The sequence below is a fragment of the Bos indicus genome, chromosome 9, assembly GCF_029378745.1.
Source record: "Bos indicus isolate NIAB-ARS_2022 breed Sahiwal x Tharparkar chromosome 9, NIAB-ARS_B.indTharparkar_mat_pri_1.0, whole genome shotgun sequence".
NCBI classification, from domain to species: domain Eukaryota; kingdom Metazoa; phylum Chordata; class Mammalia; order Artiodactyla; family Bovidae; genus Bos; species Bos indicus.
Genome location: NC_091768.1, coordinates 81,239,608 through 81,256,370, shown reverse-complemented (window position 1 = coordinate 81,256,370; position 16,763 = coordinate 81,239,608). Strand labels below are relative to the sequence as shown.

Below are 16,763 nucleotides of genomic sequence, written 5' to 3'. Positions count from 1 at the left end.
GCTTCACACAGCAAGTTCCCACTGGCCATCTATTTTCCATTTGGTAATGTACATGCTTCAGTGCTACCCTCTCAATTCATCTCACCCTCTCTTTCCACTGCTGTGTCCACATCCTGTTCTCTATGTCTGCACTCTCTATTGCTGCCTTGCAAGTAGGTTCATTAGTAGCATTTTTCTGGATTCCAAATATATGCATTAAGATACTATACTTGTTTTTCTTTTTCTGACTTACTTTACTCTGTATAACAGGCTCTAGATTCATCCATTTCACTAGAACTGACTCAAATTTATTCCTTTTTATGGCTGAGTAAACTAAAAAGCCTCTTGATGAAAGTGAAAGTGGAGAGTGAAAAAGTGGGCTTAAAGCTCAACATTCAGAAAACGAAGATCATGGCATCCGGTCCCATCACTTCATGGGAAATAGATGGGGAAACAGTGGAAACAGTGTGTCAGATTTTATTTTTGGGGGCTCCAAAATCACTGTAGATGGTGATTGCAGCCATGAAATTAAAAGACACTTACTCCTTGGAAGGAAAGTTATGACCAACCTAGATAGCATGTTCAAAAGCAGTTACTTTGCCAACAAGGTACATCTAGTCAAGGCTATGGTTTTTCCTTTGGTCATGTATGGATGTGAGAGTTGGACTGTGAAGAAGGCTGAGCGCCGAAGAATTGATGCTTTTGAACTGTGGTGTTGGAGAAGACTCTTGAGAGTCCCTTGGACTGCAAGGAGATCCAACCAGTTCATTCTGAAGGAGATCAGCCCTGGGATTTCTTTGGAAGGAATGATGCTAAAGCTGAAACTCCAGTACTTTGGCCACCTCATGCGAAGAGTTGACTCATTGGAAAAGACTCTGATGCTGCAAGGGATTGGGGGCAGGAGGAGAAGGGGACGACAGAGGATGAGATGGCTGGATGGCATCACTGACTCAATGGACGTGAGTCTGAGTGAACTCCGGGAGTTGGTGATGGACAGGGAGGCCTGGCATGCTGTGATTCATGGGGTCGCAAAGAGTCAGACATGACTGAGTGACTGAACTGAACTGAACTGAACTGAATACTCCCTTGTAAAATGTAATTTTAAAAATATAACAAATATATAGGTAAAATGTAGATACCCAGGAGAAGGTATAAAAACACACTTGCTGCTGCTGCTGCTAAGTCGCTTCAGTCGAGCTCAACTCTGTGTGACCCCATAGATGGCAGCCCACCAGACTCCCCCATCCCTGGGATTCTCCAGGCAAGAACACTGGAGTGGGTTGCCATTTCCTTCTCCAATGCATGAAAGGGAAAAGTGAAAGTGAAGCCACTCAGTGGTGTCTGACTCTTAGCAACCCCATGGACTGTAGCCTACCATACTTAGTGTCCCACAAATAGAAGCAGCCTAAAGAACAGTATCATGTGGATTTCAAAGAAGCGGCGTCTCTAGGTGAGCTTTAGCCAGTGCTTGAAGTGGGGGAAAGGAAACAGCTCAAGGTTCTCCTTTGGGCGGTTCATGTACTTTTGCTTCTCCGTTTCTGGAGGAATACACACTGAGCATTGGCTTAGCATCGGGTCAAGGGAGGAGCCGGCTGGGGTGGTTTGGGTGATGGGCGGCAGACCTGGGAAGTGATCCATCTCAGTTCCTTTACTGGGATCTCAAAGTCAATCTATGGCGGTATATTTCTGGCTTAGTTCCCTCATTACTTACTTTCATACCTTCGTTATAAATTTCCAGAATAAATGGCATTGTACCATAATCCTAGAAGTGGAACAGATTCCATGAAAATAGCCCTACAGAATAAGAAAAAAATCTTAGGGCTACCATTATTTTTTTTTTCCTTTTCTACTCACTATGTCTCTTAATGATGCTTTTTTAGAATACCTGCCCTTTATGAAGGGCTTCCCTTGTGACTCAGCTAGTAAAGAATCCGCCTGCAATTCAGGAGACCTGGGATTGATCCCTGGGTTGGGAAAATTCCCCCAGAGAAGGGAAAGGCTACCCACTCCAGAATTCTCACCTGGAGAATTCCATGGACTTTATAGTCCATTGGGTCACAAAGTGTCAGACACGACTGAACGACTTTCACTGAGCTCTTTATGAGAAGTCCGGCATTTCTAAGATGCATATACAGTTGCAAGGAACGGGATCTAAACTTCCTTTGCTGATAAGACCCAGTCTGTGGGATTTGGGAGTGAAGTTAGATCCATGGCCTTGTATTTTCCCTGTTAGAGTGAGAAAGTCTTCAACTGAGTGCATACTCAATGGGTATACCATCGGGCAGAGCACTGCTGCAGGCGATGTAGATGGAGGCAGGAAGGGTTCTAAAGACTGCTGTCCTTAAAGAAGCTTAAACCTCCTTGAAGTGCACCATACATAAGTTAACTACTATTTAAAAAAAAAAAAAAAAACTTTTATCAAAACCTGAGAAGGATGTTCCGTTTTTGCATAAAGCACTTTAATCCCTGCCTCATGACTTTCAACAAGGAACTCTGCTGCTGAAGAGAGAGAAAGAAGAAAGAATTTGTGGTATAAGGCATTCCTATAGCTTGTGTTTCTTCAAGTAACAAAAACATGAAGCACTGGGAATTCGATGGCGGTCCAGTAGTTAGATTTCATACTTTCACTGCCATGGCCCAGGTTTGATCCTGGTTAGGGAACTAAAATCCCACAAATTCTCTAGGTCAGGAAGATCCTCTGGAGTACGAAATGGCAACCTACTCCAATATTATTGCCTGGAAAATTCCATGAACAGGGGAACATGGTGGTCTACAGGCCATGGATCACAAAGAGTTGGACACGACTGAACACTGAGCAAGCTATGTAACAACCCCATAAAGGATTAATGATAGTTGTCTACTTAGCATTAGTTTTACTAAGTATTTATTTTTGAGCTATAATAAGGGGATAGGTGTTTAGTAATAAGATTATTTGGGTAAATGAGTTGGAACTGGAAATGCAGTACATCAAGATTTCCAGGAGAAATATCAACAACCTCAGACATGCAGATGATACCATTCTAATGGCAGAAAGTGAAGAGGAACTAAACAGCCTCTTAATAAGGATGAAAGAAGAGAGTGAAAAAGCTGGCTTAAAACTCAACATTAAAAAACTAAGATCATGTCATTTGGTCCCATCACTTCATGGCAAGTAGATGGGGAAAAAGTGGAAGCAGTGACAGATTTTATTTTCTTGGGCTCCAAAATCACTGCAGATAGTGACAGCAGCTATGAAATTAAAAGACACATGCTCCTTGGAAGAAAAGGTATGACAACCTAGACAACATATTAAAAACCTGAGAATATCACGTTGTCAACATAAGTCTGTATAGTCAAAGCTATGATTTTCCCATTAGTCATATATGGATGTAGAGTTAGACCATAAGGAAGGCTGAGCACCAAAGAATTGATGCTTTTGAACTGTGGTGCTGGAGAAGACTCTTGAGAGTCCCTTGGACAGCAAGGAGATAAAACCAGTTAATCCTAAAGAAAATCAACCTTGAATATTCATTGGAAGGACTGAAGCTAATGCTGAAGCTCCAATACTATGGCCACCTGATGCAAAGAGCCTACTGGTTGGAAAAGACCCTGTTGGTGGGAAAGATTGAAGGCAGGAGAAGGGGATGACAGATGATGAGATGGTTGGATGGCATCACTGATTCAATGGACAACAGTTTGAGCAAACTCCAGGAGACAGCGAACGACAGGGAAGCTTGGAGTGTTGCAGTCGATGGGGTCATCAAAAGTCGGTCACGACTGAGCGGCTGAGCAACATACAGTACCTACAGAGATCCTACAACCGTAACCAAACATGTCGCCAAATCAAAGATTTGATATTTCTTAAATTTCCCCTAAAATTAGATAAAATTGATATGACTGACTGTGGCTTCCTGGACATACTTCATCCATACAAGACAAGAGGATTTTCATGTGATAGTAAAATAAAGGCTTTTAATCTTAAATAAACAATATCTGTGAATACTCATCTTATTATTGTAAAGTGAAGTGAAGTGAAGTGGCTCAGTCGTGTCCGACTCTTTGCAACCTCATGGACTGCAGCCCACCAGGCTTCTCTGTCCATGGGATTTTCCAGGCAAGAATACTAGAGTGGGTTGCCATTTCCTTCTCCAAGGGATCTTCCCGACCCAGGGATCAAACCCGGGTCTCTTGCATTTTAGGCAGATGCTTTACCATCTGAGCCACCAGGGACTATTGCAAGAAAGAGTCAAATCACATTATTTATTTTTGTCAGGCATCCGAGATTTTCATCCTCCTCTTGTCACAGACATCACCTTAGCAGAGAGTGAAAACCCCAGGAAGGTGAAAATACAGAAGCAATTCCGCTGACTGTTTCTCAGAGGTCAGCGTGGATCACACTGTCTGCTCTCTGATGAGGTCTGTGACGCTGTGTTACAGATGGCGCATCTTACAGGTTGTTCCCAGTGACGAACAACACACTGCAGAGAACACTTCAGATGAATCTGAGCAGCAGTCTGAACGCTGCTTTAATTTGAATTTCATGATTCCAGGGCTGATAATTCTTGTCCTGGAAGAGCACACTGCTCTGTTTGGGCTCCATTTCAATAAGTGTCTCCTTGGAATTTTTTCCTCCCCTTGGCAGCACACTCAGCAGTAAACAACTCCACGGGACTGCCATGCAGTGACACACACTGCAAGAGAAAGGCCTCCTACACGCAGGAGCCTCTTCATGCCCCATAAAGTGGCCAGTACAACCTTCAGCTTTTGCACAGCTATGTCTCTCACTAATTTGTATCACCTTCCATCCCCACACTCAAGGGCATTTTCTGGAGATACCATTATGAGGCCAAACTGTATTTCTTCATCACAGAGAAGTATTAGCTACATTAGAAGAAAGCCCATATTACTTAATTTAATGTTTACATTAGAAGAAAGCCCATATTACTTAATTTAATGTTTAGCTGATTCCTCACAAAAGTGGGGCTTGATAGAAATTCAAATGCTGCAACTTCACGTGGTTTTAAAAATATCACCAAAAGGACAATTTAGACTGGGTACCAGAAATATGTTCTTCTCTTTCTGAGATGGTAAAATTCCTTCCCTGACACTTTCTAGCTTTTCCCCCCCTCAGGAACTGTCCAGGGAAAGGATGTACAATAAATATGATTTTCATATAATAGATCTGTATTCATACTTGGAATTAGAAAATCTCATCATTTCTATGGGTATCTTTAAGAAAACCATAAACTACACCCTCCTTCATTTCATAATGTAATTATCATCACCATCTTCTATGCATTTAAAAAATTTTTGTTTATTTATCTCTTTATGGCTGCCCACAGGCTTTTTCTAGTTTCAGCGAGCAGGGGCTACTCTCTTGTTGCAGTGTTTGGGCTTCTCTGCAGGGGCTTTTCTTGTTGCATAGTATGAGCTCCAGGGTGTGCAGGTTTCAGCAGTTGTGGGGCATGGGCCTAGTTGCTTCCCAATATGTGGAAACTTCCTGGACCAGGGGTTGAATCCGTGTCCCCTGCATTGATAGGTGGATTCTTAACCACCGGACCACGAGGAAAATCCACCACTTTCTATATCGATTGAACATGTACTCTGACCTCTATTAGGCACTGGGGATAAAGAGATTAATAGGGCAATCTTTGGCTTCCCTGGTTGTCTCAGTGGTCAAGTGCAGGAGATATGGGTTTGATCCCTGGGTCAGGAAGATCCCCTGGAGGAGGAAATGGCAACCTACTACAGTATTCTTGCCTGGGAAATCCCATGGTCAGAGAAGCCTTGTGGGCCACAGTCCACGGGGCTGCAAAAGAGTCAGACACATCTTAGCAACTAAACAACAACGAAGGCCATCTTTACCCTTCAGTTCAGTTCAGTTGCTCAGTCGTGTCCAACTCTTTGCGACCCCATGAATCACAGCATGCCAGGCCTCCCTGTCCATCACCAACTCCTGGAGTTCACTCAGACTCACATCCATTGAGTCAGTGATGCCATCCAGCCATCTCATCCTCTGTCGTCCCCTTCTCCTCCTGCCCCCAATCCCTTGCAGCATCAGAGTCTTTTCCAATGAGTCAACTCTTCGCATGAGGTGGCCAAAGTACTGGAGTTTCAGCCTTAGCCTCATTCCTTCCAAAGAACACCCAGGACTGATCTCCTTTAGAATGGACTGGTTGGATCTCCTTGCAGTCCATGGGACTCTCAAGAGTCTTCTCCAACACCACAGTTCAAAAGCATCAATTCTTCGGGGCTCAGCTTTCTTCATAGTCCAACTGTAGCATCCATACATGACTACTGGAAAAACCATAGCCTTGACTAGACGGAACTTTGTTGGCAAAGTAATGTCTCTGCTTTTGAATATGCTATCTAGGTTGGTCATAACTTTCCTTCCAAGGAGTAAGCATCTTTTAATTCCATGGCTACAATCATCATCTTTACCCTTATGTAAATCCAATAAATTTTGCAAAACAAATTTTGCAATCCAAAATTCTAATGCATTTAAATTACCTTACCATTGGCCAGAAAGTGGAGGGAAAGAACCTTAAAAATGAAACCTTCAGTAGGGAAAATACAGCCTGGGGAGGGTTGGGACTAGCACTGTAAAAGAAATCAGACTTCTCTTAAGCAAGAGAGCCCACAGTGATGGGCTGAAGAACACTCTAATTCCTCCACCCAACATGGCCACATCCTAACCTCCAGAATCTGTGCATGTTGCTATTGTTTTTCAGCTGCTCAGTCATGTCCAACACTTTGTGACCCCATGGACTGCAGCACACGAGGCTTCCCTGTGCATATGTTGCCTTATATGACAGAAGAGACTTGGCAAGTGTGATTAAATTAGATCTTGAGATTATCCTAGATTATCTGGGTGGGCTCAGTCTAACCACAAGAGTCCTTAGAAAAGGGAGCCAAGAGGATGAGAATCAGGGGAGAAGATGTAAGGACCAGACCAGATGTTAGAGATGAGAAGAAGCGCTGGTACTGGCTTTGAAGATGGAGAAAGGGGCCATGTGCCAAGGGGTGTGGGTGGAGTCTACATGAAAGTAAAGGCAAGGAAATGAATTCTCCTCTAGAGCTTCGCAGGTGGTGCTAGTGGTAAAGAACTCGTCTGCCAGAGTAGGAGATACAAGAGACATGGGTTCAATTCCTAGGTCAGGAAGATCCACTGGAGAAGGAAATGGCAACCCACTCCAGTATTCCTGCCTAGAGAATCCCATGGACAGAGGAGTCTGCTGGGCTACAGTCCATGGGGTCACAAACAGTCCGATACAACTGAAGAGACTCAGCATACACCTAGCACACACACACGAGTTTCCAAAGAAATGCAGCCCTACTGGCACACTTCAGATTCCAGAACCATAAGAAAATAAACGTGTGGCTTAAGCCACTAAGCTTGCAGTTATTTGTTACAGCAACGACAGGAAACTAATACAGACTCTCTTTACCCCACTAGAAGCTAGACTTGGTTCCCAGCACAAAGACAGATACATTTGATCCTTGCAGCTCCAAGTATAATAAACCTTTGTGCATGTGTGGTCAATCGTGTTTGACTCTGTGACCCCATGCACTGCAACTCTCCAGGCTCTTCTGTCCATGGAATTTTCCAGGCAAGAATACTGGAATAGGTTGCCATTTCCTCTTCCAGGGGATCTTCCTGACCCAGGGATCGAACCTGAGTCTCCTGCATTGGCAGTCAGATTCTTTGCCATTGAGCTACCTGGGAAGCCTTCAATAAACTTTCAGCACTGGCCTATCCTAAATTGACTATTTCTTTGAACTTATCTTCTACCACTCTCCTTTGAAATCATGTCACTTCCTCTATGTTGACCTCCAAGCCATCCCCCCAGTGGATGAAGCCTGCCCGATCTCATGTTGTTCCCTTTTTCTGACACTCACAGCTTCTTCACAAATCTGCATGTCCTCAGAGACGCCTTCCTTGACCACTCTGTCTTCAAGCAGCCATGTCATGCTCCTGACACCACATTCTATTTTGCGTCACAACACTTACAACTACCTCATATATTTGCTCATGTACCCATCTCCCCTGATAGAATGTAAGCCCTGTTTTGTTCACTGCTATATGGCCAGAACCTGGACAATTTCTGCAACACTTGCTCAACGCAAAATTTTTAAGTACACAAAACTATTATGGGGGTCTTGATTGGCACGGCAAATAGTACTGGGGTATTTCTCTTTCTCCAGATAAAGAACATTAGCTCTAGGCCTTTCCTTGTTAGAGTGTCTAATCTTTGTATACTTCAAGTTAATGAGGAAAAATGAGCAGCAACTTCCCTTGGAAATATTAAGAAAGATATCTTTCACTTTCTGACTGAGAGAAAGGGAGAGTTTTATTTCAGATGAGGCAATAGAATAAATATGCTATATGGAAATAATTGTTGAGTTGAATTGTTGAAATCTAACTTCAATATCTCTCTGAGTCCTAAGACACTCCCTCTCTTTCTCTCTCTCCCATCTTTTATATACTTATGTATATACTTTATATAGCAAAAGATACATATTGGGATAGTACACAATTTATGAAACTTTATTCCACAAATAAAACCTATAATGATATCTCAAAATGCTATGAATTACTAATAGGTGGATCATAGATCTGGCTCAAATTGAGTAACTTTCTATAAGACCTAAGCTATTACAGAGAATAAGATAATGCTTATGACTGAGAAGACACTCACAAGTTCATATTTTAACCAATATAACAACACTTGTGTGTAATATGATAATAAATATAATAAACACAAAATAATAAAAATGGTTTTTAAACAATCAAACTATAATTTACAGAGCAAACCATTTCCTGCCTAAATCAATCCTCTTGTAAAGTACTTCACTCATCCTAATGAAGTTATTAGTGTTCAGAACATTTTTATAAATTCGATTGGAATTACCATCAGAGATGGAAGAAAGAAGATACACAAATGGCCAGCAAACATAAGAAAGAAAGCTCAACATCATTAGTCATAAGGGTAATGCAAACCAAAACCATGGTGAGACAATATTTCACATCACTAGGATGGCTGTGACTTAAAAAATGAAAAGTGACCTGTGTTGATGAGGATATTCATAAGTTGGAACCCTCATATATTACTGGTGGGCATGTGAAACGGTGCAGCCACTGTGGAAACAGTTTAGTAGTTCCTCAAAAGTTAAACACAGAATTACCATATGACCTAGGCAATTCTACTTCTAGGCATATACCCCAAAGAACTGAAAACAGATACCCCAAAATACATGCACACAGATGCTTACAATATTTAACGCTATTCATGACACAAATGTCCATCAGTGGATGAACGGACACACAAAATGTGGCATATCCACGCAGAATCCATACTGATGCTATTCAGGCATAAAAGGAAGCATTGATACATTCTATAATGTAGATGAACCTTGAAAACTTTATCCTAAGTAAAAAAAATCAGATAATAAAAGGTCATATACCATATGATCCCATTTATAGGAATGTTCAGAATAGGTAAACCCACATGGACAGAAAGCAGATTGGTGCATATAAGAGGCTTAGGTGGAGGGGAAAATAGAGAATGACTGCACAGTGGATACAGAAAGAGTTTTCTTTTGGGTGATGAAAATATTTTAGAACCAGGTAGAGTAGTGGGTGGGCTTCCTAGGTGGTGCTAGTGGTAAAGAACCCACCTGCCAAAGCAGGAGACATAAGAGATGGCAGTCCAATCCCTCGGTCGGGAAGATCCCCTGGAGGAGGGAATGGCAACCCACTCCAGTATTCCTGCCTAGAGAATCCCGTGGACAGAGGAGCCTGGTGGGCCACAGTTCCATAGAGTTGCAAAGAGTCAGACATGACTGAAGCAACTTGATATGCGTGCACAGAGTAATTGATAGTTATACAACACCATGAATTTACTAAATACTTTGTATTTAGATTGGATTGTATACTTTAAAATGGTTAACTTTATACTACATAAATTTCATCTCAATTAAAAAATTTCTTTTTAAAGATGAGAAGATTCTTTTTAATTCTCCAGGGCTACCTACGTAGTGACATATCATGTTGCTTGTGGTTAGTTACTTAATAAATATTTATGAAACTTAATGGTATAAAGTATTTATGCCCTGAAAGCAAGTTTATTTTTTAGAATTGGTCAAGATCATTTTAGGCCAAGTCAGCTGAATAAGTTATCAAATTGAATCATGCCATCTTAGTTGTAAAAATAATAATGTGTAACTACAAAATCAGAGACCACTGCCAGAAATGAATAAAAGTGAGCAGGACCCTGTGGGGCCTTTCCAGGGATAGATCTCCCAACCCCCACCCCTCAGGTTCCCCGTTTCTTGTTTGAAAAGCTTTAGCCTCCTAGGCCTTCCCCAAGTTCCAAAGAGCAAATTTAATTAGAGAAGTGAGAAAATTCAGAAACAAAGGAAAGCAGTCAATCAAGACAAAACAGAGTTTAGCCATAAAACAAAGTCAAGGGCCTTTAGTTCCTTCTCAAGAGCTAGCGATAATATCCTGAGCCATATCTTTGGGTTGTTTTGAAGATACTAAAACCCCCATCAGGTGGAAGAAGCTAACTTCAAGCTAACACCAGAATGTTGACCCCAGACAGTTGGAACCAGATGTTGATAATGTTGACTCCTGAAATACCACCCAGGTTCTCCACTATCAACCAATCAGAAGAATGTCCACAAGTTGATCAGGTACCTTGTGACCCTCTCCCTCAACTTACCTTTAAAAGCCCTTCCCTGAAAGCCATTGGGGAGGCCAGGTCTTTTGAGCATGAGCTGCCTGTTTTCCTTATTTGATCCCTTGTTAGATACTTTGCAGTAAACACCATACTTTCCTTCACCACAGTCCAGGGTCAGTAGATTGGCATTACTGCGCAGGGGCCAATAGACTCCGGTTTGGCTTGGTAACTCATGTTTCCCACTGCTTAGAGAACCTATTCCTCAAACCCTCAGCCCACATGTCACCTCCCCTTGGAGCTTCTCCACTCTCGTCAAGCAGAGCTTCCCCTTGACTCTTCCCCTTTGTACTGTACACAGCTACCCTAAGCACTTCCTCTTCTAGAACTTATCTGTCTTCCCACAGCAGTGTCAGATCAAAAGAAAACAAGAGTTTCATTTTACTGACAGACACTTAGCAAGAAGCACCATGTTGGCAGATAGAAGGCTTCACAAATGTTTGTTGAATGACGAATGAACAAAGTTTTTGGTGGTCTGTAAACTGACTTGAGAGACAACTTGAAAATCAGAATTTCCTATTTGTTTTGAGTAATATCAACATTCTGAAATTAATGTATACCCATCCAGTGTGGTTTTTGAAAGAAATTCTCTTTGGCTGTTTAAATTCTAATATCTTTGCTAAAATCCATCCCTGTCCTTTAATTGACATCTTATACTTTTTCTCCCTAGAGTGACTTGCATGCACAGAATTCTCAAGCATCTTAAGAAAGACGCTCTTAAGACCAAAGTTTTTCAAAATAAACCTGTGCTAACTTGCTCTCATAAAAGTAAACAACAGGTCTTTGTCATTAAGGAAGAAATATTTTAATATTTTTGTAATCAAGCTGCCACTGCAATTCTGCCAGGCCTCTCTTATCTCATGGGAACATCCTCTGATAACAATGCAGTTTTGTGCTAAATTTCAAACAAATCTGGGCCACTGCAGGTTTGAAGGGGTGGGGATGGTCATGTAATTATGTGGCTTCATTCTGTTGTTACCCAAAACAAGATGAAATTCTTAGCATTTTTCTTTGACATTGGGCCACTTCTTGAAACTTGAAACAGCATGAAACTTAAAAGCGTTCAAGCAAATTGAAATAAGAAAAAAAAAAATCAATGTTCAACTGAAACCACACCAAAGTGATAACAAGCTTTTACAAAGCTATGCTTACAAATCTCCTGAGTTCTGTAACCCAGTCTTGTTTAAACAGCCAATCATTGGAATGGAATTCATATTACCAAAAATAGTACTTCCATGCCCCAGCACTCAGGGTTCTGATCACTACTTGGCATTATAGCATGTATTTATTTGCTTATCTCTTTGTTGCCTTTTTGTCCCAATACCATGAGAGTTCTGTGGGGCAGGGACTGGGTATGTCTTATCACTGTTGTGTTCTCTGCAGGCAAAAGGGCATCTAACACAGCAGATTCTCCATTCGTATTTGTTGAATGTATCTTTCATTTAAAGTATATCCTAAAATTGTGATAATTAAAAGGAGATAAGTTATAAGAAAGATGTACCTCGAAGCAATTCAAAACAGTAAGCTTCACCCAGTCATTTTTAACAATTGCAAAATTCACACACTTGCTAGTGGAATTAAATCATTAGAGGTACATTGATGTGATACAAAAGGGGACATAAAACAAAGTGCTCAGCTGAAGCTGAAACCACTATGTAGCACAGAACTTAATTTGATAAGTTATCAAATATTATTTGAATAAACCATCTAAGTAGCAGGGGAGTTTAAATTAAAACTTTAATATATCTCAAAATAAACACAGTTCTAGAGAAGAAACTATCTTATTCTCTTGTATATATATGACTAAAAGTGTTAGTCGCTCAATTGTGTCTGACTCTTTGCAACCCTATGGACTGTAGCCTACCAGGCTCTCTGTCCATGGAATTCTGGAATGGGTTGTCATTCCCTTATCCAATGGATCTTCCCAACCCAGGGATTGAACCTGGGTCTCCTGCATTGCAGGCAGATTCTTTACTGTCTTGAGTCACCAGGGAAGCCCCATATGTGACCATATATATATATATGTGTGTGTGTGTGTGTGTGTGTATATATACACATACATACATACATAAATACATATATACACACACACTTTTGGTTTTTGTCTGCACTGAGCAGCATGAGGGATCTTAGTTCCCCAACCAGGGATCAAACCTGTGCTCCCTGCAGTGGACGCATGGAATCTTAACCACTGGACCATCAGGGAAGTCCTTGTGACCATATTTTTAACATGAGGGAAATAATGTACTCAGCAAGTATTTATAACAGGAGACCAAGGTAGTAATACTTTATTTGATTCCTGGTTCGTTATGGTATTTTTTTTTTAGCTCTCCATCTCTCATTTCTACTACTGCACTCAACTCTTAGACTCAGTGATAACTCAGATTCATCTCCCTGGCTGGATCACCCTCTGGCTTCTTGGCTCAGCCCTTCTAGAAGCCCCTCACCTGATCCAGTGCCCTCCAGGGGCTGGCCTCAAAGACAGTTTGAATGCCATGTTCCCATCCAGCAGACACAGAGTAGAGTTTACCCATCTGAATCCAACTATATGCCATGAAAACCAACTGCTTCCCTACAACTTGAACATAGATTGAGGGTATAATTCCAAGTTGCTTACTTTACCCATAAATCTCAAGTCCACTCTCAACACAGGAAGACAAAAAAAAAAAAAAAATCTAGTTCAAATTAAAAAAAAATTTTTTTTAATTTAAAATTTTTGGCCATACTGTGCAGCATGCAGGATCTTAGTTCCCTGACCAGGGACTGAATCGTGCCCCCTGCCTTGGAAGCACGGAGTCTTAACCACTGGGTCACCAGAAGAAGTTAAAAAATCTAGCTGAAATGATCTTATTGTGGTCATGTTGTTGTTTGGCCACTCAATTGTGTCTGACTCTTTATGATCCCATGGACTGCAGCCCACCAGACTCCTCTGTCTTGGAGATTTCCCAGGCAAGAATACTAGAATGAGTTGCCATTTCCTTCTCCAGAGGATCTTCCCAACCCACAGATTGAACCTGTGTCTCTTTTGTCTCCTGCACTGGTGGGTGGATTCTTTACCACTAGCCCTGCATTGGGAAGCCCAGCAAATGAATCACGAGGACCAAATGCTTATAAGATAAGTATTAACAAGATTTCACAGCTAGTTCTGATGAATGAAAGAAGAAATTCAATAATAGCTTGTGTAGGGGCAGTGTGCAGAATGATGGTAAGACAGAACCTTCAAACCACTCATCCTAAAATACTGTGAGGTGGGGACCCACACCGTTACTATCTGAGGTGTATTTACTCAGGCTACTGGGCCCCACATGGCAGGGCAGTATAAGCTGTGCTGCTTTCTGGTTAACTGATGCAAAAACACAATGTACTGGCTTTTAAACATTTCTAAAGGCAGTGCATGCTTATTATAAAAGCAAAACTCAGAAGACCTCAAACAAAATCGAAAAGTATGAAGTAAAATATAAACGTTCCCCCTCATTCCCCAGGGATTGAGAACGGCTAATAGCTTGGGATACACTCTTTCCAGGCATTGCTCATGAACCCACAAATTGTTTTTATAAATACAAAACTGGTTTCATATGCCATAATCACATTAAGTTATTTTTAACAAAAGCTCAGAACTATGTCTCTCTCATCTGGGTATTACATTTAAGTTTCTTCCCCACCTTCTAGGTATGAAGAGCAAGACACATTTAAGCCCAGTGATACGTTTTAGGTATTTTGAAAAAGCATTTCTCTTTCTGAGGCAAGCAATTGGAAATATTCATAGAAAATGGATAAGAAGTATCACTAGATTGCACCCTTTTCCAGCTGAACTCTGGTTTCTTTTGCTCCTCATGTATGTGGAAGTTTTAGCTGTCTCATTCCTTTGATATACTCAAATCCTCCTTGAGGGAGTTAAAAAAACACAAAACCTTTGTTTAGTTACATGGTACTCTGTGAGATATCAAATTTAACACATATTTAACACATACTATAATTATTACACGTTCTAGCTTCCCCTGCAAGGAACCCCTACAAAAATTTACATTTAAAAATTAAAGATTTGAGGATATCCCTGGTGGTCCAGGGGTTAATGCAGGCGGTGTGGGTTTGATCTCTGGTGGGGGATCTAAGATCCCACATGCCTTGGGGCCAAAAAAACCCATAACAAAAAACAGAAGCAACATTGCAACAAATCCAATAAAGACTTTAAAAAATTCTAGATTTGGTTTAATGGGAGTCAAGCAGTGGCTCAGAAGGTAAAGAACCTGCCTGCAATGTGGGAGACATGGATTCAATCCCTGGGTTGGGAAGATCCCCTGGAGAAGGGAATGGTTACCCACTCCAGTAATCTGGCCTGGAGAATTCTATGGAAAGCGAAGCCTGGCGGGCTATAGTCTAAGGAGTCGCAAAGACTTGGACGCGACTAAGCGACTTTCAGCTTCATTTTCAAGCAGGAAAAAAAAAACCAAGATTCCCAACAACTACACCTGGAGGTATAAGGAGTTTACCAATAAGAATGTATAGATCCACCATCATCAGTTCAGTCAATCCTAAAGGAGATCAGTCCTAATTACTCTTTGGAAGGAGAGTAATTACTCTTTGCCATCATGGTGCTACGTAAAACATTTTGCAGCTTAGTAACAATGGTGCAAGCAGTGAGTCAGCCAGTGTACACTAAGAACCTACTACTGTGTGCCATATACGGGGCTAGGCCTTAAGGAAACCAAGGAGGAGACAACTTTGCCCTTGAGCCACTGCTCAAGGCGTAGACCTGGATGATGGGGATAATGGAGGTAAGGGATCAATGACAATACAATGGTATGTTGGCCAGGAGAACTCAAGGAGTAGGTAACCCTGAAGTCAGGTGGAGAAGGGTTTCCAGATGGTGATAATGAACTAAGTGTCCTGAAAGATAAACAGGAATCCACCAGGTGAAGAACAGGGAAGAAACAGGGGACAAGGAAAAGAGCATGGTGCAAAGGAGAGAAGTAAGAAGACATAATATTGAGGGTGAGATGGAGAGCCAGGAGTGTCAGGGCCCAAGGCCATGTGATTAGAAAGTGAAAGTTGCTCAGTCATGTCCGACTCTAACCCAGGCCTGAATTCTCTAGGCCAGAATACTGGAGGGGGTAGCTGTTCCCTTCTCCAGGGGCTCTTCCCAACCCAGGGATTGAATCCAGGTCTCCTGCATTGCAGGCAGATTCTTTACCAGCTGAGCCACAGGGGAGCCCAAGAATACTGGAGTGGGTAGCCTATCCCTTTTCCAGAGGATCTTCCTGACCCAGGAATCGAACTGGGGCCACCTGCATTGCAGGCGGATTCTTTACCAACTGAGCTATCAGGGAAGCCATGTGACTAGAGGTGGGAGATGATGTCAATGACACAGGTTGTTGCTCTTATAAGCAGACGAGAACTTTGTGTGAGAACCTTGAATTTTCATTTTACCCTGACAGCATGGGCAAGATCAGTGAAGATTTTGTCAAAAACTAGGAAATAAATTGAACTGCCACTTAGTCTAAGTGAGTGTCAAAAAAATTCATGAGCTCCAGCTCACACACATGAACCACAGGAGAACTACTCAGGCCTCATGGGGTCTGTGTCCTATTACTTTGGATAAAAGGGTAACAGTCTTGGCGGTCTGGTTTCCTAGACCACAAAAGATAAGAAACAGCACATGCAAACATTTTTTATTTGGTATCTATATAAGATGATAGATGTTAACTAAAATGATTGTGAGGATCATTTCACAAGATATATAAGCCAAGTCATGATTCTATACACCTTAACCTGATACAGTGCTCTTATATCAATTATATCTCAATAATACTGAAAGGAAAAAAGAAAGAAACAGCTCATGGAAAGGGAGGGGAATGGAACTGCCAGAAGCCAGTGCACTTAAAACAGCAAAAAGGGACAACCAAGCATCAGGAGATGCAAGGTCGGAGGGCAGGGGAGCCAGACCAGGCGTGGTGGGGCGCCCTCTCAACCACTTGAAAAGTAGCTGTCAGGATCAAATAAGTTCATATTTGTAAAGATTTAAAATGCATGTGGGCACTAAATGAGTCTGATGTTATGTTATACTTC

General features: G+C 41.6%; 1 protein-coding gene across 6 annotated transcripts in view; it reads right to left on the bottom strand.

Annotated features, from left to right (window-relative positions):
• Positions 1-16,763, bottom strand: part of PHACTR2 (phosphatase and actin regulator 2) — a 297,859-nt gene that overhangs the window by 189,096 nt on the left and 92,000 nt on the right. The window contains exon 1 of one of the 6 annotated variants that reach the window (XM_070796295.1): positions 10,683-15,846. The exons of the other annotated variants lie outside the window; for them this stretch is intronic. Within the exon in view, the coding sequence (XP_070652396.1) occupies positions 10,683-10,734 (52 nt within the window). The 5' untranslated portion in view covers positions 10,735-15,846. Of the gene's footprint in view, positions 1-10,682; positions 15,847-16,763 lie in introns of those variants that run through there. 6 annotated transcript variants of the gene reach the window in all.